Source organism: Saccopteryx bilineata, chromosome 3 (genome assembly GCF_036850765.1).
Source record: "Saccopteryx bilineata isolate mSacBil1 chromosome 3, mSacBil1_pri_phased_curated, whole genome shotgun sequence".
Taxonomy (NCBI): Eukaryota; Metazoa; Chordata; class Mammalia; order Chiroptera; family Emballonuridae; genus Saccopteryx; species Saccopteryx bilineata.
The window spans coordinates 279,566,869-279,587,772 of NC_089492.1; the positions used below are offsets into that span (position 1 = coordinate 279,566,869).

At 45.5% G+C, this 20,904-nt stretch overlaps 1 protein-coding gene and 1 pseudogene across 3 annotated transcripts in view; one reads left to right on the top strand and one right to left on the bottom strand.

The window, feature by feature from the left end:
* The first annotated feature begins 6,202 nt into the window (after positions 1-6,202).
* The window catches only part of TMCO4 (transmembrane and coiled-coil domains 4), an 81,138-nt gene continuing 66,436 nt past the window's right edge, over positions 6,203-20,904 (top strand). For 2 of the 3 annotated variants that reach the window (XM_066270259.1, XM_066270260.1), the window contains exons 1-2: positions 6,203-6,528; positions 17,833-18,010. In XM_066270259.1, the coding sequence (XP_066126356.1) occupies positions 17,841-18,010 (170 nt within the window). In that variant the 5' untranslated portion in view covers positions 6,203-6,528; positions 17,833-17,840. The remainder of the gene's footprint in view (positions 6,529-17,832; positions 18,011-20,904) is intronic. The other variant, XM_066270258.1, reaches the window with a different exon arrangement.
* LOC136329199 (phosphorylated adapter RNA export protein pseudogene) lies at positions 13,330-14,641 on the bottom strand (annotated as a pseudogene).

A 20,904-nucleotide genomic window follows, 5' to 3' on the forward strand; every position in this document is an offset into this window, starting at 1 on the left:
GCACAGCCCAACTGGGGCATTGCTCTGCTGCAATCTGAGCCATTCTAGCTCCGGAGTTGGAGGCAATGGAGCCATTCTCAGCGTCCAGGCCAACTTTGCTCCAATGGAGCCTTGGCTGCAGGAGGGGAAGAGAGAGACAGAGAGGAAGGAGAGGGGGAAGGGTGCAGAAGCAGATGGGTGCTTCTCCTGTGTGCCCTGGCCGGGAATCAAACCCAGGACTTTCACATGCCAGGCTGACGCTCTACTGCTGAGCCAACGCCAGGGCCAACAATTACTTTAAGTGCAAATGGATTAAATGCTCCAATCAAAAAAAACTTATGGAGGTTGGCACTGGCTGGGTAGCTTAGTTGATTAGAGTGTTGTCTCATGAGGGTTTGATTCCAGGTCAGGGAACATACAAGAATCAACCAATGGTGGCATGAATAAGTGGAACGAGTCAATCTCTTCCTGCCCCATCTCTAAAAAATAAAAAAATAATTAAAAAAAAGACATATGGAGGCTGAATGGATAATAAAACATGGCCCTTACATATGCTATCTTCAAGAGACTTACTTCAAATCAAAAGACACATACAGACTGAAAGCGAAGGGATGAAAATATATATTTTGTGAAAATGGAAAACAATTTTCAAAAATAAGGTAGCAATACTTATACTTAGACAAAATAGGCTTTAAAACAAAGGCTACAACAAGAAACAAAGGAGGAAACAGCAATTCCATTTCTGGGTATTTACCTGAAGAAATCCAAAATGCTAAATTGAAAAGACGTATGCACCCATATATTCATTGCAGCGTTATTTACAATAGCCAAGATATGGAGCAGTGATTTTCAATCTATTTCATCTCATTGCACACATAAAGTACTTCCGCAGCACACCAAAGAAATATATTTTTTGCAGACCTGACCAAAAAATAAGTATAATTTTGATTCATTCACACCAGACGGTTGTGTTGGCTGTGGTCATTGTTGTGTTGGCTGTGGTCATTCTTTTAAAAAATATTTTATTGACTTTGAGAGAGAGGTAGGAAGAGAGAGACAAAGATCAACATCAATCTGTTTCAATATGTACCCTGACTGGGGCTCAAACCCACAATATTTGTGCATCAGGACGATGTTCCAACCAATCTGACAATCGGGAAAGAAATCAGTGCCCCTGACTAAATAGTCAGGTATTGCATGTTTTAAAAATTCTTGCTGCACACCAGTGTACCATGAGACACTGGTTAAAAATCATTGAAATGGAGCAACCTAAGTGTTCATCAATACATGAATGGATAAAGGAATAGTACATATATACAGTGGAATGTGACTCAGCTGTAAAAAATAATGCAAACTTGCCATCTGCAACAGCATGGATGGACCTAGAAAGTACTGTACTGAGTGAAATAAGTCAGACCGAAAAAGACAAATGCCAGACGATTTTACATATATGTGGAATTCATAAAACAAAATAAATGAACAAGCAGAATAGAAACAAACTCATAGACAGAGAACATTTTGACCGTTGCCAGATTGGGGGGGGGTGTGTGGAGATTTGGGGAAATGGATGTAAAAGGCGTGAAGGGATTAAGAAGGACAAATTCGTAGTTATAGAATAGTGACGAGGATGCAAAGTATAGCATAGGGAATACAGCCAGTAGTATTGTAATAACTATGTGTGTGTCAGATGGGTACTAGATTTATTGAGAGGATCACTTAGTAAGTTATATAATGTCTAATTACTGGGGTGTACACCTGAAACTACTATAATACTGTATGTCAACTGTAATTGAAAAAAATAAAAATTATTTTAAGTAAAAGAGAAAGAACTCTGTCCTATCTTTATAAATTTCAGTCCATCTAAAATCCTCCCAAAATAAAAAGCTTATTAACTATATAAATAACAGAATTATTAAAACCTAACTCAATATTTTCGATAGCCAAAGCTTCTGAGTTGAAGACTGTCTCTCTCTTCCTCTCTCTCGCTCTCTCTCTCAAATCAATAAATTTTAAAAGAATTTAAAGGCTTATTAGCAAATTTTAGAGGAGTACAATGGATTATTATGCAGCTTTAAAAAAGGACGTCACTCCCATTGTGACAACATGGATGAACCTGGAGAACATTATAGTAAGTGAAATAAGCCGGACACAGAAAGACAATACTACATGATCCCACTCATGTGGCATCTAAAATAGCCAACCTCATAGAGGTAGAGAGTAGAACAGAGGCTACCAGGAACTGAGGCGGCAGCGGGGGGCAGGGGGGAGAAATGAGGTGATATTGGTCAAAGGGTACACAGTTTTAGTTATTTTTAGTTATGCAAGATGCATGAGCTCTGGAGATCTAATATACAGCATGTGACCATAGGTAACAATACTTTATCATACACTTGAAATTTACTAAGAAGATAGATCTGCACACACACACACACATAGACACACACACACACACACATACCACAGCTGGTAATCAAGTACAGAGGATGGAGTTATTCAGCCTTTTTAGGGTGATCTTTTCACAAGATATACACAGATTCAAAACATAAAATTACATGCTTAAATATATATAATTTTATATGTCAAAATATCTCAATAAAGTTGTTTTAAAAAGATATATATATGCTTTTTTGTTTGCTTGTCTGTAAACCTGAAAGTCACAAATATAGTTTAAATATGAGTTAATTAATGGCTTTGATTAGTAGTTTATAAGAAACAAATTAAATTGTACCTCAAAAAAAAAAAAGATTAGCATCAAACTGTTCTCAACAGAACAAGGATTGAAGGGATTGATTTTTTCATGTATGATCCCAAATGATTTAATGCAAGTTCATGTACCAGCTAAAGGTATTTTGTGTGCCACCAGTGATATGGGTTTCATAAATAAAAAAATAGCAGACCAGGGGCGAGTGCAAACCATTCTTAGATATGAAGCAGGTGGGGGTCATCACCCAAGCCTCTGTGTATGTGATAAGGTAGAGGACTATAAAATTAGTATCTAATACACAGGAGTAATAGGGGAAAATATTAACCCAAGTGGCGTTGACCCCAAACCCCTGCCACATTGCTTAGCCAATTCCAGCTGATGGCCCAATTAACAAAAAGATGTTAAGTTCTTTGGGTCAAAAACACCTGGGAAACACAAACAAGAGACTGCTCAGCAATGTAACAATATCCATGGCAACCATAAACCATCCGCAATACCCTTCACCCTGGCCTTCCTCTAAAGGTGTGTCCAGTCCCTCCCCACGGGAACACTTTATTTCCGAGCGTCATTAGGAAAGAAGCGACCATAAACCATCCTCTGAGTCATTCAGTCTCAAGTTCATCATAATGGCATCATAAAGATGCTCTAGGGGTTGCCTTCAGTGACATCACCCTGAATTCAGTTCCATTCAACAAAACCCAGGCCACCCCAGGCCCCACCTATGTCCAGAAAAGGTAAACATCTGTGGGACATAGCAAAGGAGCCAATCCCTACTGGGTATCCATTATCTGCAACTCATATAAATATCTTTGAACCTGTATGTACTGATATTTAAGCCTATAAGAGGGCAGGGTAGCAGAATCAGCCAGATCTGGGATCAAATCCTGGCTCTTGTAGCTCAGTGACCCTGGCCAAGTTGTTTAACCTCTCTGAATCTCAGTTCCTTCCTCTCTAAAATGGGACTAATAATAGTATAAACTGCATAGGTTAAATGATATAAAATATGTATGAAAAGCATGTAGAGCCAGCCACAAGGATAATGTTCCCTACATAGTATTCATGGTGATTTCTGTAATTTCTGGGACAATAGAATTCAATCATTTAGTTGTTCCAAATCTGATTGTTCACTAGAATCACCAGGGAAACTTGTTAAAAGTATAAATTCCTAGGTTTCCATAACCCTGAGAAATTCTAAACTGGGTAGGTCTGGGGCAGGACCCAAAAACCTATGCCTCCATTTTATACTTCCCATATTGTGCTTAATCCATAGTAGGCACTCAAGAAATCCCTTCCTAGCCCGGACTATTGCAACAGCTTCCTAACTGGTTGCCTGTGTCCACTCTTTTCCCTCTGACCTCCGCAAAGAGCCAGTGAGATACTTTTAAAAGATAAGATTATGTTGTATCACTGCCCCAAACATTCCACAATTCACCATCTCATGCAGAATAAAATCCACAGACAGGCCCTTTGTCAGTGGTTCCTGGTGCTAGGCTCACCTTAGAATGCCTGGTGAGCTTATATAGAAAACCTATGTTTAGCCCAACGCCAGAACAGAATCAGAATCTCTGGGGTTGGGGCCCCACTAAACTTGCCAGATAAAATATAGAACACCCAGTTACATTTGAATTTCAGATACACAATGAATGATTTTTCATATAACTATGTTCTGGGCAATATCAGGACATAAATCCTACTAAGAAAGTATTGACTTGTGTATCTGAAATGCAAATGTAACTGGGTGTCCTGTAATTTTATTTGCTACCTCTGGTGACTTCAGCCCCAGCATCAGCCTTTCGCCTGCTGTAACTGCAGTGCCTAGGACTTTACCTGCTACTCAGTAAATTCTGGTTGAAGTACTTAATGGTTATGAAAAGGCTTCTCCTTCTAGCAAAATCCCCTAAACATTCCTTTGGGCGAAGTTGATAGAAGACAACTTAGTAGAAGTATCTTTTACCAAGAATAATAGCAGCTAATTTTTATTGAGCATGTCTTATTTGCCAGACACTGTTCAAAACACATTAGCTGTATATCCTCATTTAATCCTCATGACCCTGTGGGGGCTACAATGACCCTCCTTTTACAGATAAAGGAAAGTAAATTCCTCAAAGTCCAACACCAAACCCCCAAAATTCCAAAGGCATACACTAGAGGGATAAAATTATTTTCCCACCTTTTCCTGCGATAGCCTTGATGGTGGATTAGGTGCTGTTTAGTGCAGGTGACTGGGGTGTGGGGTGGGCTGTAGGCACGGCTGTAACTGGATCCAATGTCCAGAGTCAAGAGTGATCAATACAGGATCTCTAACTGATTTAGGCATGCGTGCGGGGTGGGGGGTGGGGGCAAAGCCACAACGTTGTACAGAATAATGCCTGGATCTGCAAAGCCAATCTGGCTGGGAGGGGCCACAAGACACTGAGAGGGGGGCTGGCTGGAGGCTTTCTGTTGGCATCACTTCCATATGGTCACCAATATTCTATCTTTATAAGGCCCACTTGCTCAGATATAACTCACTATGCTCCCCAAAGCATGCCCACTATTGATGCATTTGACCTTCATGATAGTCCTACAGGTAGGCAGAGTGGTATTCTTAGTCCTGATTGGCCAGTGGTGAGATGAACAGAAGAAAGCCCAGAACATTCTACAAAGACATGCATGGGTCACAGATTCTGCCTTGATAGCTGGGCACTGACCTCCACCTCTGCCTTTTCCATTCAAGGTACTAGGCTGTCTTCACTGAGAAAAAGAGCAACCGCCATGTGGCCGCGGGGATTCATGCTCCCAGTCTGGCCCTCATTAGCTCTGTGGCTTCTGCGTGGCCTGGACCTCAGCCTCAGTTTCCTGTCCTATAGAATGGGTGTGACAAGAATGCTTAGGGTTGTTAGGGAAATAAGATCCATTTGACCATTCATTAAATGACACTGAGCACTTGTCAAGTGCCTGGCACAGTCCCTGGGGCTGGGCACACAGCAGAGGACAAGGCAGTCAAGATCCCTGTTCTCTGGGCTTTAAAAGTCTAGTGGGGATGGCAGATAGAAACTGCAAACAGAAAATGAACAAAATAATTCCATAGACTGAGAAATACTACGATTAGATAGAACAGGACTGGAAGCCTGGTATGTGATTCCTCTGCACTTACAATAGTGCCTGGCACATAGTAGGTGTTCAGTGAGCATTTGTTCAATGGCTGAGGTTAGGGAAGACTGGCAGATGCCAGCCAATGTGGACACGGCAATGAAAACCTGGAAACAGAGGCAGGAAGAGGAAGGTCGGGGAGCAGAGTGACAGGCACCGACACCTTAACTGCAGACATCTTGAAACTAAACCAAACTTGGCCTTAGAGAAACGGAAAGAAAAGTCAGGGACACATGGATACATCAACACTCTGTAAACTTCAAAGTGCTGCCTATACGGGAGGGAAGGTATTTCTGTGCCTGGTTCTTTGATTTTCCATAATCTGCTTTGTAAGATTCCCAGGCCAGTTGCTGCTCGGAACCTCCAGTCCGGCCGAGCGCCTGCGAGCACTCTGCAGAGCCAGCTTGCAGGCCCTTCTCCGCGGCCGGCGGGGCGCTGCCTCCCGCAGGGCAAACACACCCTCAGCCCGAGTTTCGCGCCGGGACAGGCCCGTCACTTCCTGATACCGGCACCCCTGTCGCAGAGTGGCGGCGGGCCGGGCGGGGTGGGGACACGCAGCCCGCGAGCTGGCGTCCGGAAGGCCCCGCTCCCAACGCACGTCCTGAGGGCGGCCGGCCGGGCTGGGGGGCGGCGCAGGGCAGGCGGCGGGACCCGCCGGGACAGCGCCGGCAACGGGGAGGAGCCGGGGCCGCCGCCGCCGCCTTCACAACCAGGTAAGGGGCCACTCCCCGCCGCCGCCCCGCGGGCCCCACGCGGGAGCTCCCGCGCGGCCGGCCCCGCAGGCCCTTTGTCCCCCACCCCGCCCTCCGCCCCTCGTGGGGGCCGACCTACCGGGAATCACCCCAGCGCTGAGCGCCCAACAAGCAAGGTGTGACTGGTGTGACTTGTTTTTTTTCTGAGCCGGCAGTGCCCATGGAAATCGCGTAGGGAGGCAGCTGGGGAAACTGAGGCCGGGCTAAGCGATCGGGTTGTCATCCTGCCTCCCAACTCGGAGCTCCGAGCCTTTAGAAGTCACCCAGCCCCTCCTTTGATAGGTGAGGCGCTGCTCTGCGCTCAGAAAGGAGGAGAGTGGACTTGCTCAAGGTCACACGGGGTCACTGGGCTTCCCCTGGTCCCACGCAGCTCCTCTGTGTACTGCCATGCACTGGTTGGGAAAAACACGTGGAGAAAAGCCCAGACCCTCGGGGTTACAAGCCAGCCATGTCTCTTCAACCAGCACTGTTAGAGGAGGGAAGAATTTCTGTGACCAACTTTAGGGTGGATTTTACAGTTAAATAAACTGAGGCTCAGAGAGATGGAGTGATTTCTCCCAGACCACAGAGCAAGGAAGGAGAACAGGATAAGGACCTGACCCAGTGCCAGGCACAGAGTAGGCCATCTCAGTGTCCTCTGCCCTGCCCTGGGATCACACAGGGAGTCCAGAGCACAGCCAGGCTAGAGCCAGGGTCTTGGTCTAGAGACTACTGACTAACACAAAGTAAGAGTCAGGGGGTTAATCCTTTCCCCAACCCAGTGTCCATTTCACTGCAGAAAACATGAAACCCCTTTAAGAGCATCCATTCATTCATTCAATAGATATTTATTGAGCACCAATGGTGTGCTGGTGTGTGCATTGTTTAGGCACTGAGAATACAGCAATGAACAAGACAGGTGGGCCCACCAGGAGTGCACCCCAGAGAGTAGAACAGAACACTGCCCTTCAGTGTGTGTGTGGGAGGGAGTGGGGGGCTGAGCAGAGAGGGGAGACTGATGGAATCTTCCCAACCTGCAAAGTATGCAAAGATGACAAACAGTGGCTGAACCTCATAGCCACCAGCCCTCTGAGCCTTTGGCCCTTGCTTGTTGAAGATGCTCTGCCAGCCTGAGCTTCCACCCCTCCCCGCCTACCTGGGGATTTGCAGGGCGAGGGGGATAGGTTGGTAGAGAGTGGTCCAAAGGATGCCCTAACTAACCTCAGAGCCTGAAACCTGGCACTGCCACTTCCTAGCTGTGAGATCTGACCACTCTCCCTCTCTGGGCCTCTGTTTCCTCATACAGTGGGGGTCCAATACTTCAGAGTTGGCAATACTGTGTCAAAATGCTTCATAAATGGTAAAGCACAACCCAAAGTATGGCCTGTGTCAGAGGGCTTGTCACATCAGGTGGAAGCTAGGATGTGTTTCTTTAGAGGCTCTGGGAACCCTGTAGATAGCCTGTTACTGCTCTCACAAAGAAACATAAGGGGCAGCTGAGTTCCAGGCTGGGAGACTGAGTTTCCCCAGCTGGCTCATGTCACATTCAGTGTTTTAGCGTTTACAGCCCCGGCGTTCAGGTGTGCAGCCTCAGACAGGTGTGGGCTCAGGTTCTAGCTTTGTGACTTCCTCACTGAGTCCTCATGGACAATATCCTCATTTATAAAATACCTGTCTCCAAGGTTGTCATGAGGGTGAAGGGAGCTGGAGCCAGAGAGCCCTGCGCAGTGTCTGCCACTCTGGGAATGCTCTTGTTTATTAGGCCGAAGGCCCAGGAGCTGTCGGAGGGGCGCCGTTGACTGACTGGGTAGCCCTAGCTCAGCATGTGAAGCTTATTAGGGTCAGAGCCCGCAGAATTTCTCTTTCACCTGATGCCATTTCTCCCTGCCCTGGTGCCACTGGGCGACAGTGGTTAGATCAGCCACCTGTGCCTGCACATGTGGGACCTGAGAGGCTGCTCTGCATTATAAACTGAGGCTACAGATGTTACAGCAGGCAGAAGTGGGCTAGAGGGGGGCGGATCCACTTTCCACTTAACTGCCCTCCACTGGACAGCCAGACCAATCGGATTGTACCACCCTCTGTGTAAAACTCTGCTGCAGCTTCCCATTTTCTTAGGGTAAAGAACAAAAACTTTAACATGGACCACAAGGCGCTACAAAGTCTGGGCCCCACCTACACCGGCTCTACTTCTCCAGCCTTTCTCAGACCACTGTATCAGTAGCCCTCTGTGCTTGTGGCACACTGCTCCCTCCCTCCCCAGGACCTTTGCACATGCTCTTCTAGACTACCCTCCTCCCTCATCTCACTTTTCCTAGGTTAATACCTCCTTATCTTTCATATCTGAGCCCAAGCTAGACTAGTACCTCAGGTCACAAGACATCCCAGTTACATTCATAGGAGGTTTAGCTCAGGTGGAATTATACACTGGTACTGCCATTTGCCACTTGTGTGGCCCTCTCCTCTGTGAGCCTCAATTTTCTCATCTGTGAAATGGGGACAGTGGCAGTCACTTCCTCATAAGGTTGTGGTGAGGCTGAAATGGGATTGTGAGAGTAAGCCCAAAGGAAATCGTCACTGATTGTATTATTAAACTGTGCTTTTGAAAAAAAGGCACCATTTGGACATGAGACCCACACTGAAAAAAAACAGCATGGTTGAGGCCCGAGGTGGGAAACCTAGTGTAGGCTGGAAGCGGCGGATGGCTAGGGTTGGCTGGTGGCTGGCTGGAAGAAAGGGAGGAGAGGAAAATAAAGATGAAATGGCAGGTTAGGCCCATCGCAGGCTCGGGGCTGGCTGAAAATGAGATGGTAGACTGTGGACAGATGGGGAACTGGGGAGAATCATCTAAGTTGGCGGTGTTCAAATTGTGTTTGAAATCTTTCTGACTACTTTAGGGTATAAGCTAAACCAAAGAGAAGCAGTGCAACATCATAGTTAAGATGGCTGCTGTAGGGCTAAGACCCAGGCGCAAGTTTAAATTCCACATTACTTGTCCCATGACCCTGACCTTCATTTCTCAGGGCCTCTCTGTCTCCATATGTAAAATGGAGACCGTAGTACCGACGTGTAGAATTGTTCGGAGAAAACGAAATGATGTGTAGAAAGAGGTGACATGTGACTAACATTTACCAAGCATTTGCTGTCATTTTTAATTAAAAAATTAATTGTGATAAAATACACATAGCATAAAATTCACTATCTTAACCATTTTTAAGTGTACAGTTCAGTAATGTTAGGTATAGTCAGTCACCTTGTTGTACAAGCAATCTCCAGACCTTTTCAGTTTGCAAATCTGAAAGTCCATACCCATTAAACAATAACTCCCCAACCCTCCTCCCTCCAGCCTGGGGCAACCACCACTCTACTTCCTGTTCTCTGTGATTTCGACTAAGTACCTCATGTAAGTGGAATCATAGAGTATTTGTTCTTTTTTTTTGTGACTGGCTGATTCCAGTTAGCATAATATCCTCAAGTTTTACCCATGTTGTAAATTGTGTTATATATATATAAATATATATATGACACATTTTGTTTATCTATTCATCCATTGATGTACACTTGGGATGCTTCTACTTTCTAGCTATTGTTAATTCTGCTGCTGTGAATATGTGTATACAAATATCTTTTTGAGACCCTGCTGTCAATTTTCTGAGGTCTACACCCAGGAGTGGTATTGCTGGATCATTTACGGTTATAATTTGAAGATGGGGTAATGAGGGTTCCCCACTATATCTCCTCTCGCCCATCAGAGTAAGAGGAGTCCCAGAGCCCTATGGAACAGCTTGAAAACCAGAGGATCCAGTGAACCATTACAGACTTTGTCGTTTCTCTCCTCCCTTCTCAGGCAGATAGGCCTCTTGAATTATTTTTTTAATTACCCCAAGTGGAAACTACTACTCATTCAACAAATGTTTGTAAGTGCCTACTGTGCTTTTGTGTGGGCAGAGGGGGCTAAACATAAACAAGTAAGTGATATAGGATGTCAGACAGTGATGTGTGCTCTGGACCGAGCAGAGCAGCCAGGTAAAAGGGATTGGGATGAGAGGCTGGGTCAGGGTGGCTTCACTGAGCTGTGAGATTTGAGCCAAGACCAGAGGCCCATAACGGAGTTGGCCAGGTGGTTATCTGGGGGAAGAGTATTCCCAGCAGAGGAAATGGCCATGCCGAAGGCCTTGATGTGGAAACGTGCCTGGTGGGATCCAGGACGGTGTGGCTGGAGCAGAAGGAGCGAAGGGGACAGAGGAGGAGGGCAGATTGCATGTGGCCCAGTTGCCATTGAAGGACCGTGACAGTAGATGAGGAGGGAGTCGCGGGGGGTCTGATCTGGCTTCAGTTTAGAGTGGAGCTGTGTGGGTGCTGTGTGGTAGCTAGCTAGGGGCGAGGGCAGAAGGAAGTGGGAGGCTGGTGCGAGGGCTCCTGCTGGCGGTCTGTACTAGTAAGCAGCAGGGGGAGGAAGACACAGTGATAAATGTGGACAAATGTTAGACAGCCTAGATATCCGCCCCAATGGCACCCTGTCACCCCACCACCTTGCCCATCACCCAAGCTGTTGAAGTGAGGTTGGGATGGGAACTTTTCATGCCAGCATTTGCTGTTTCCTCTGGTCTGTTGTGGGATTGTCCAAAATCCTCTGGATTCATCTCTTGTTGGATCTGTTGCCACAAAGACCTCCTGAGATGCTGCATTGACCACTGGCTTTCAACTTACCTCCCATGTAGAGGTTTAACTCCCATGTAGAGGTATAGAATGAAGGGTTTCTCTCCCAGAAGGGGCAGAGGGGAGTAAATTGGTCCTGCCTAGAATCCTCCCTTCTGGAACCATCTCAAGATTGTGTGTGTGTGTGTGTGTGTGTGTGTGTGAACTCTGAGGTACAATCTTCAGAGTTTCTGGCCTAAAAACAGTGCTGTAGCTCTATTTTTTATAAAGGATTTCTTCAGCCAGATGCTTTTCCTTCTCCTTGGCTCCAAAACAATTAGGCAATTATTTCTCAGCCTTCTTGCAACTCTAGTAGTAATGCTCATCTCACTATACTACAGACTCATTGAAAACTGCAACTGTGACAGGTTAACTAGAAAACAGGAAAAGAGAAAGAACAAAACACACACACACACACACACACACACACACACACACTGGCACATCAAATATGACCTTGGCCTTCACTAGCTGCTCCAAGTCAAGGAAAAAAAAAAAGACCACTATTGGCTGGCATGTAGGAAAAACAAAATAAATTTTATTCTTGCATGTGATTTTCTTAGGGCCAGGTCATGGGGCTTTAAGGGTGATTGCAAGGACAGTACTGACCATAGGACAATTTTTTATTTCCTCCTCGGTACTGACTCTGGGATTTTTCATTTCCCCGAGGAGAAACCGCACATGTTGTTTATGGCATTAGTCAACAATTGCTGGCTGAGCCCCTGCCGTGGGTGCTTGCAGACTGAGGATGGGTGTTTGTGGAATGTCTGTCTCCCCCCACTACTGACAGAAATAATGCAGCCAGCGTTTTCTTTGGTGATGGGGGATGTGATTGGCTAGACAAAACAAGGTCCTACTACAGAATAATTCCTGTCCATCCCGTGTCCGGTCTTTGCGGTCTAGCCGTGGGTCAGTGCTCGCCCTGTTCGTGTATTGTTTTCCTGCTCAAGTCAGGGCTCTGCTGGGTCAAGTTCAGGCCTTGGTGTCTTGGTGACTGGATCCTGATCCCTAATCAGACCCAGGGGTGGAGGCCCCCGAGGACCAGTATACACAGTTCGGGTGACACACCCCTCACCCCACAGCTGCCATCACACTCCCGCAGCTGGAATTGTTTGGAGCCCAGCCCATCGACTGGACAATCCACAGAGTTGGAACAATGGGCACCTCCAGCCCACCATCACAGTAGCTGAGAATTCCTGCCATTCTCACCCCTGTCTACTTTGTTGATAGCAAGATCTGCTGGTCAAAGGAATGGGCTTAACTGTGACCACAGCCATGTGAGGCATGGCTGGTCTGCACAGGACCAGGACTTTCTGAGTGTCTTGGTCTAGGGACCAAGGACAGTGAATTGGCCCCCTGTGTAAAAAGTTTGGGCACCCCTGTTGTAGGCCATTCTAGGGGGATTGGTATTCATCCTGGCGCAATGAGAAACTTTCAGAGGTATAAAGCATGTAAAGCAGGCAAGTGACAGGATGGGTTACATGATAAAAAGGCTGGCTGGGCTAACTGTACAGAGAATGGATTATAGGGCATCTGGAGTGTATTTGTTGAGTGAATGAGTGAATTTCGCCTGAGCTGAGCTTTTTTTGTGCCCTAGTACAGGATGGAGCAAAAGTCAGTTTACAGTTGTTTCTATGAAAAATAATACAGTAATTAATAAATAATAATACCAAGATAAACTCTGTGTTTTGTGTACTCACAAGTGTAAACCACTATAAATCCACACTCATATACTCCCCTCTCCTCTGTGGTTAGAGGCAGACCAACTCATGCCTCTTTGATCAGGAGGTTGTTCATTCTTTTTTTTTATTTTTTATTTCTTATTAGGACCTTTTAATGGAATGTTTTAAAACCAGTCATAATCCACTGCAAAGATAAATCAGAAGAGAAAAACAACTTTTGCATGGCGTGTTATAATCAGCTGGAAAAAACTGATTATCAACTAGTTACAATTAGCACGTGTCACAGATTGAGAAATCCTCTGCTACATACTTTTGTCAGTGACAAAATTCTAAATGTTTCTATCAATCGCATTCATCTCCCCCACATATTCAATTGTATTTAAAACAAGAAGACAAGTCTATCTCTCCAGAATATATGTTTATCAGTGCAGGTAAAACAAAACAATTCAGTAGAAATGGTTTATCACAATATTATTTTAGAAAGGTTTATTCCTCAGAATGTACTAAAAAATGTCCAGATCATGAGAATGATCCACCTCAATGGCGTCCTCCGCATCCAGTTTTGTTTTTCCTTGGCCCTCCTGTGCCTCATCCAGAGAGGCCAGGGCCTCATTTGTGTCACTTGCAAAAGTTTCTCGTGATGTGTCATCATCTTCTTGAAAATTTAGACTTTTAATAGCTTGTTTCATTTTCTTCCCCAACAGCTGTGTCCTCCTCTTTCTAGCAGCTTTTTTATTTTCATATTCCTTTTGATTTTCAATGTAGAAAATGTCCTTAATTTGTTCCTCACTGATACTAGGAGTGTTTTTCAGAAGATTCAGGAAAACTCCACCTGGTGTTCTTCGACTACCATTCATTATAAAAAGGCTGCCATTTTGTTCAACCTCAGCAGTTTCCATCAGAAGTTCAATAGTCTTTTTGTTCCCGATTATACTCACTACTCGGGCTATCAGATCTTTCTTTGGTTCCTGCAACCTGAAAGTAATTTCATCAGCCACTTTCTCCTGAGAATCGTCCTCTGTGATCTCATACCGGCCTTTATAGTTCATTTCTACTCTGTCCCCTAGTCTGTCTTTGACAGGTCGTTTCCATTTGAGATGACCTTGCCCATTTTCCCCTTCCTTTGAGCCTGTTTTATTGTCACCTTGCATATAGTCCTCTAGCTCTTTGTCTAATTCTGATGTGCGTTCTTGAAACTCTCTCTTCAGTTTCTTAGCGAGCAAATAATTGTAGCTCTCGCATTGTCTGCTTCTGTCAATAGTGCCTTCCATTTCCAAGATACCAAGTTCAGTGGCCACTGCATCTTGAGTCTGCTCCTGCAGCACAGTGCCCCAGACATTGTTCACCTTCTTCTCTCCAGCAAAAGGCGGTTTCTGGCTGCTCTGGCCAAACTGAAAAGGCTCTGGTTTGGGAGAGGGGTTAAAACATTTCTGCCGCTTGCGTTTCCAAAGAGAGCTATCATCATCGGAATCAGAGAAACTCTCTTCACTTGAGTCCACACCTTTAACAGTCCGATAATGTGACACTGGTGCACAGGCTGCTGCAGTGCCCTGGAAGGGCCTCTCTGCACTTCTCCCACCTAACGCTTTCGACACCTGCAGCGGCCCGTCGCTCGGTGCGACCGTCATGTCGGAATCCAAGTCGGAAAGCTGTCCATCTTCCATGTCGCGGGGCTCCTGCTCCATGTTCCCGCGGCGCGGCGCCGGGACTCAGGAGAGCACTTCCGGCGCAGCGGTTGTTCATTCTTAAACTAAAAATCAATGTGGGGCCCTGGCCAGTTGGCTCAGCGGTATAGCGTTGGCCTGGCATATGGAAATCCCAGGTTTGATTCCCAGTCAGGGCACACAGGAGAAGTGACCATCTGCTTCTTCACCCCTTCCCCTCTTCCTTCTCTCTTTTTTTCTCTTTCCTTTCTCCTCCTGAAGCCATGGCTCTGTTGGAGCAAGTTAACCCCAGGCACTGAGGATGGCTCCATAGTCTTACCTCAGGTGCTGAAATAGCTCAGTTGCCAAACAATGGAGTAGCAGTCCCAGATGGGCAGAGCATTGCCTCACAGGCAGTTTGCCTAGTGGATCCTGGTCAGGGCACATGCAGGAGTCTCTCTTCCTCCCTACTTCTCACTTAAGAATTTTTTTTTTTAATTTAAAAAAAATCAATGTGGGTCTCCAAGAGACCAGCCCAATAAAATACCATCTTGGGCTCCTCCAGGTAATAGGCACAATTACTGCAGGCTCCAAACGGCACGTGGAGTTGATTACATGTAAACTGCTGAGCCCACTGACCCTGCAATGGGCATGGCTGGCTGCTGCCCCCAGTGCCATCCTTAGTTCCTGGCTTGTTCCTGTCCCTTTGGTCTACCACCATAGTCTGGGCTGACCCTCCGATCCAAGGAAATCTGTGAATCTCAAACTTTGGTTCCTGGAGCAACCCCTGGAGGCCAGTCTTGCTGGGTGACTTTGGGCAAGGCCTTAACCTCTCTGTGCCTCAATTTCTCCACCTGAAACAAGGGAAGAAAGATCCCTGTGCTGGTGTGGAGGAAAGAACGTAGTATTTGGAGCCAAATGTCTGGTTTGACTTTTATCACATACTTACTGTGTAACTTTGCGGATATTGGTCTCTCTGAGCCTGTTCCTCAGTTATAGTAAAAGATCATAATGGCTCACGTGCTATTTAACCTCACATGGGAGTTGTGAGAATTAAATGGACTGGAAAGTGCTTTGTAAACTATGTGTGCTGTACACATCTTTGTGTGTTGCTCCTAATGACCTCAGGGTTATTTTGAAAAGCTAATGAACCATTAGTTGCGGACAGACTTTTAAATAGCTCCTCCATAGAAGTTATCTTTGGAGAACAAAAGTTTTTATTGCTCAGCTGGATGAGAATGAACTTGTAGGCCAAAACCAATGCAGAGTGTGCTGTTAGACTAGAAATCTCTTGGTGATAGGATGAGTAGTTAACACAGAGGTGGTGGCCAAGGGCTCTCTGGCTTTGGTCTCTAGCCTGCTGTTCACTGGCTGTGTGACCGGGCCCAGTTACTTCTTGTCTGAGCCTACTCCTTCTCTTGCACACTGGACATAATGGTAGTACCTGGCTCATAGAGTTGGCTGAGACCACGTGTGTTAAAACTGCAGCCCAGGGCCTGGCAATCCAGCCATGGCTCAATAATGTTAACTCTCATTATTATTTATACATCATTACTGTGTGCCAGGCACTGTGCTGAGCATCTCACTTATTTGTTGTTGACTGTTTTATGCATTTCTTTCTTTGACAAACATTTATGTAGCATGAGCCGCGTGCCAGGCTCTGTTATAAGTACTTTACAAACCCCAATTTGCATGGCTGTGTCATGGATTGCTAACACGTTCTTCCAGGCTGATATGGGTGTAGTCCCATTTGTAGGTGAAAAAATCCAAGTGCAGAGAGGTTGGATTGCCTCAAGCCTCATATCTATTAGGTGAAGGTGGTTAGATTCACACCCGGGTCTGTCAGGTCCTGAGCCTGCATTCATATCCACAGTACCCTGTGGTCAAGGCTGGTGCCCTTCCCAGTACCTGCTTCCAGGGCCCTTCCTGTCCCTTGGATGCCCGGCTTGGCTTGGTTTGTTCTCTCCCCTCTTGTCTTCTCCCCTCCTTTCCCTTCTTCCCCTTCTCTCCCTGGGAAGGAAGGAAAGAATAAAGGGAGGGGAAAGGAGGAAGAAGACCTCCCTCCCTTTTTTCTGTCTTTTTTCCCTTTCCTTTCTTCTTTCCTTCCTTCCTTCCTTCCTTTTATTGAAGTATAATATACATTGAGTGCACAAGTCATAAGTATACAGCTGAAGGAATTTTTAAATATACCCATATAATTACCATGTGGATTAAGATATAGAATATTTCCATCACCAGAATCATCCATGTGCCTTCTGAGTCAGTATTCCCTCCCACAGGTAACCTCTCTATCATCTTAGATTGATTTGACCTGTTCTTCCAGTTCATATAAATGTAACCCTATAGTATGTATCCTCATGAATGGCTGTCTGGTTATCATTTCGTCTATGAGATTCACTCATGTTGTTGTGGTTAGGCAGGCTTCGTTCTTTTTCATTGTTGTGTAATATTCTGTGGTATGAACATGGTGCTGTTTGTTCATTCTACAGTGAGTGAACATGTGAGTTGTTTGCAGTTTGGGACTATTATGAATGAAGCTTCTGCAAGCATTCATGTACATGCCTTTTGGTAGACATAAGTTCTCATTTCTCAGGAGTAATTGCTGGACATAGGGGAAACATATGTTTAGCTTTAGTGGATAACGTCAAACCATTTTCCAAATGGTGGTTTATCCTCCCACCAGCAGTATATGAAAGTCCCATGTTGTCAATCTTTTTAGTTTTAACCATTCTGGCAGGTGAATGGTTGTATTTCATTGAGTTTTAATTTCCATTTCCTTCATGACTAATTTATACTCCCATCAATAGTGTATGGAAATTTTGTTTGTTCCTCATCCTCATCAACACTTAGTATTGTCGGTCTTTTAGTTTAACCATTCTGATGGGTGATTACCAATGTTTCCTTGGGGTTGGAATTTCTATTTTTCTAATGACTAATTATGTTGAACACCTTTGCATGTGCTATTGGCCACTGAATATCTCTTATGAAATACCTATTTTTAAATTCCCCTTTCTTTTCCTTAATGATTTATAGGAATTGTTTATATACTATGGCTACAAATCCTTTGTTGATATACATGTTAAAAATATTTCCTACTAGTGTTTGGTGTGTGTTTTCACTCTCTTAAAGATGAGTAGAAGTTCTTAATTATAATGAAGGCTAACATATCAGTCTTCTTTCTTATGGTTGATCATTGTGTGTCCCGTTTAAGTACATTTGCCTGCCCCCAGATGCATTTCTCACTGGGCATTCTTTTCCTGCAGGACTGGAAATGGCCACACGGGACAGATCCAGCCGCAGGCTGCATCAGGTGGCTGAGCCAGCTGTGGAGGGAGACCCCCATCTGCCCGTGGGCCGGGAGTTGTCTGAGGCCAACCGCTTTGCCTATGCCGCCCTCTGTGGCATATCCCTGTCTCAGCTATTCCCAGAACCCGAGCAAAGGTGAGTGCTTTTGTCTCACAGAGGGAAGGCCATGCTTCCTCAGGGAGAACATTATTGACGGCACGAACAGCCTGCCAGGTACTGGGGGCCATACGAAAAGGAGGAGGCCATGGTGCTCGCCTTGAAGAAACTCACAGCCCGGTATAGGGGAATACGACCTCTCCTTCAGCACTCACTCGCTCATACCTTCCCCAAGCATTTTCTAAGCACCTGCTATGCGCCAGACACCATTTGAAGTACCTAGAAGGTATACATGAATAAGATGAACAAGGCAGACAACACCAACACCCCGCCCTTAGGTAGGACACAATCTAATGGGGGATAAGATATTTATTTATTTATTCATTTATATGACATGCATTTGTTGAACTCCTACTCTGTGCTGGGTGTACTGCAAGACCCTGTAGATAAAACAAAGAAGAACAAAGTTTGGCTTCTGCCCTCCTGGTGCTTACTGTCTGGGGGGGAGGGGGTTACCCAAATGACTGATTGTAATAGCAGACAGATGGGGCATCATGGGAGCAAAAGAATGACAGGTTTAATGACAGTGTTAGTGTCTGTCATTGTCAATTTCTAACATGTGCATTTAAATGTTCATTTAAAGTCCTTATAAGCAGAGTTGTTAAGAGCTCGGACCTTGGCCTTCAAGGGCTTCCAGGATTCTATGGGGAAAGAGTTCAGAGGCAAGAGGAGGCCAGTGAGGAGGCTGATGGAGTCATCGGGGAAACAGGAAAGTGATCAGGGGGTGGAGGGAGGCCACAGGTGAGACTGGTATTTCTCAGGGAAGATGGAGTTGACTTGGGGATAGGCTGGATGTTGTGGGAGGGGCAGAGCAGGAAACTAACCCTCCCCAAAGGCCCAGGTGGGGAGGCCACCTCAGAGGAAAGAGATGTCATTACTGAAACAGGGAGCAACAGGTTGGGAGGACAGGAGACAAGAAGTTGTTACATCTGCCGTCTTTTCAAGACCTCCCCCTCAAAGCTCCCCCATTAGTCAATTTCCCATGCCTTGGGACTTAACTGGGTGTTTTGTTTGTTTGTATTGTTTTGTTTTTTATCCTTATCTCTCCTACTGGACTGAACACCTGAGCATATTTATCTCCTTGGGGGTCACCTCCAGGAAGCCTTCCCTGACCTTCTCCACCCCTAGATCAGGGTGTTTCTTCACTTGCATGTCTGGTGACCCTTCACCACGACCCAGACTGCACTGTAACTCTTCCTACACCCACACACCCTTCTACAATAGTTTGAGCTCCCGGAGGGCAGGAGCTGCCTCATTCATCTCTGCGTCCCTAGTGCCTCACACCCAGCTTGGCGTAGTGAAGACACGGGGTACAATCTCCCCCATGAAAAGAATGGTAGATAAATGCTGGCTTTATTAGCACAGGAGACAGTCCAGGGGTTTGGGACTCAGAGCTCGGTTCAAGGCCTCTGCCACTTTCCAGTTACAGGTGACCTTGTGCAGGTTATTTAACTTCCCTTACATCAGTCTCTTCATCTGTAGAATGGGCTAATAATACCCACCCTTGCAGGGTGATTACCAGAATTAACTGATGTTAGGAAGGTAGTCAAATGTATAAACTCTTGTACAAGATAAGTAAGTACTAGGGATGTAATGTGTAGCATGACTATGGTTAACTTGGCTGTGTGATGTACATTCAAGTTGTTAGAAGAGTCCATGCTAAGAGTTCTCATCACAAGAAACACAATTTATTTATTTATTTATTTATTTTTGCTTTCTCTTTTTATTGTATTCACATGAGATGCTGGATGCTAACTAAACTTATTGTGGCAATCATTTCACAATGTATGTAAGTTAAATCATTATGCTGTGTATCTTAAATTTATACATATATAAATTATATCAGTAAAATGGGAAGAGGAATTAAATGAGATAATGTAGGTAAAGCCCACAGCATGGGCTATTTGCCAGGCACATAGTAGGTGCTCAATAAAAGGTACAGGTTACTTACTAACTCCGTGACTTATTTTATTTGCCCCCATTTCCTCCCCTATACAATGGAGACCATATTGGATTTAATCCTACCAGTCGGGGTATTGGACCAGGGTATTTGGAGCTGCAAGTACTAAAAGAGATTGAAAGAATAGATTTTTTTTTCTCACTTAACAGGAAGCAAAAGATAGAGAGTTCCAGGCTTGATTCAGTCCCTCAAAAAGCCTCTGGGTAGTTTCTCTGCAGTTCTCCTGGCCTCCCCTCCTGATCACAATGTGGCTGCTGCAGCTCCACACATCACATCCTCACAGGAAGAAGCCCAAGGCGCAAAGGAGGAGGGTGGGAATTCCCCTCAAGTCTCTCATCAGGGAGGAAATCATTTTTAGAATATGCCAAGAAGGTTTTCCCTTTTGGCTAGACCTAGACACTTGCCCAAGTCTCACCTGCAAGTGGGGGGAGCTGGAAAAAAAAAATAAAGGCACTTACTATTTTTAACCTCCCTCATGAGAGGCAGGTTCTGCTGGCTGGGGAGAAGGAGGTAGGGAATTACTGCTGCAGAGAAACTGCACCCATCATGGCAGGTGGTTATGAAGAGGGACTGTGTTCTGCCAAACACAGATTGGGCATTCCCATTATGAACAATGAAATCACATATGCTATCTGGAGGTTGGACTGTATCTCACTGCCTGTTCTGTCCCCAAGCAAGCCAGAGTCCTGTCTCCTGCGAGGGTCTGACTCTCCCTGCTCTGGCCCACACCTGTTCCGTATCTGGGAAGTCTCTACCTATCCGAAAGCTTCCCCCGATCTGATAAGCTGATATTTAGTGGGGGGAGCTTTATGTACTTTGTTCACATAAAGAAATATTTATGAACCTGGACAGGGTGCCAGGCCTGTGCTGGGCACAGAGGGAGGTGATTTGTTGTCCTATGTGCCCTCCCACC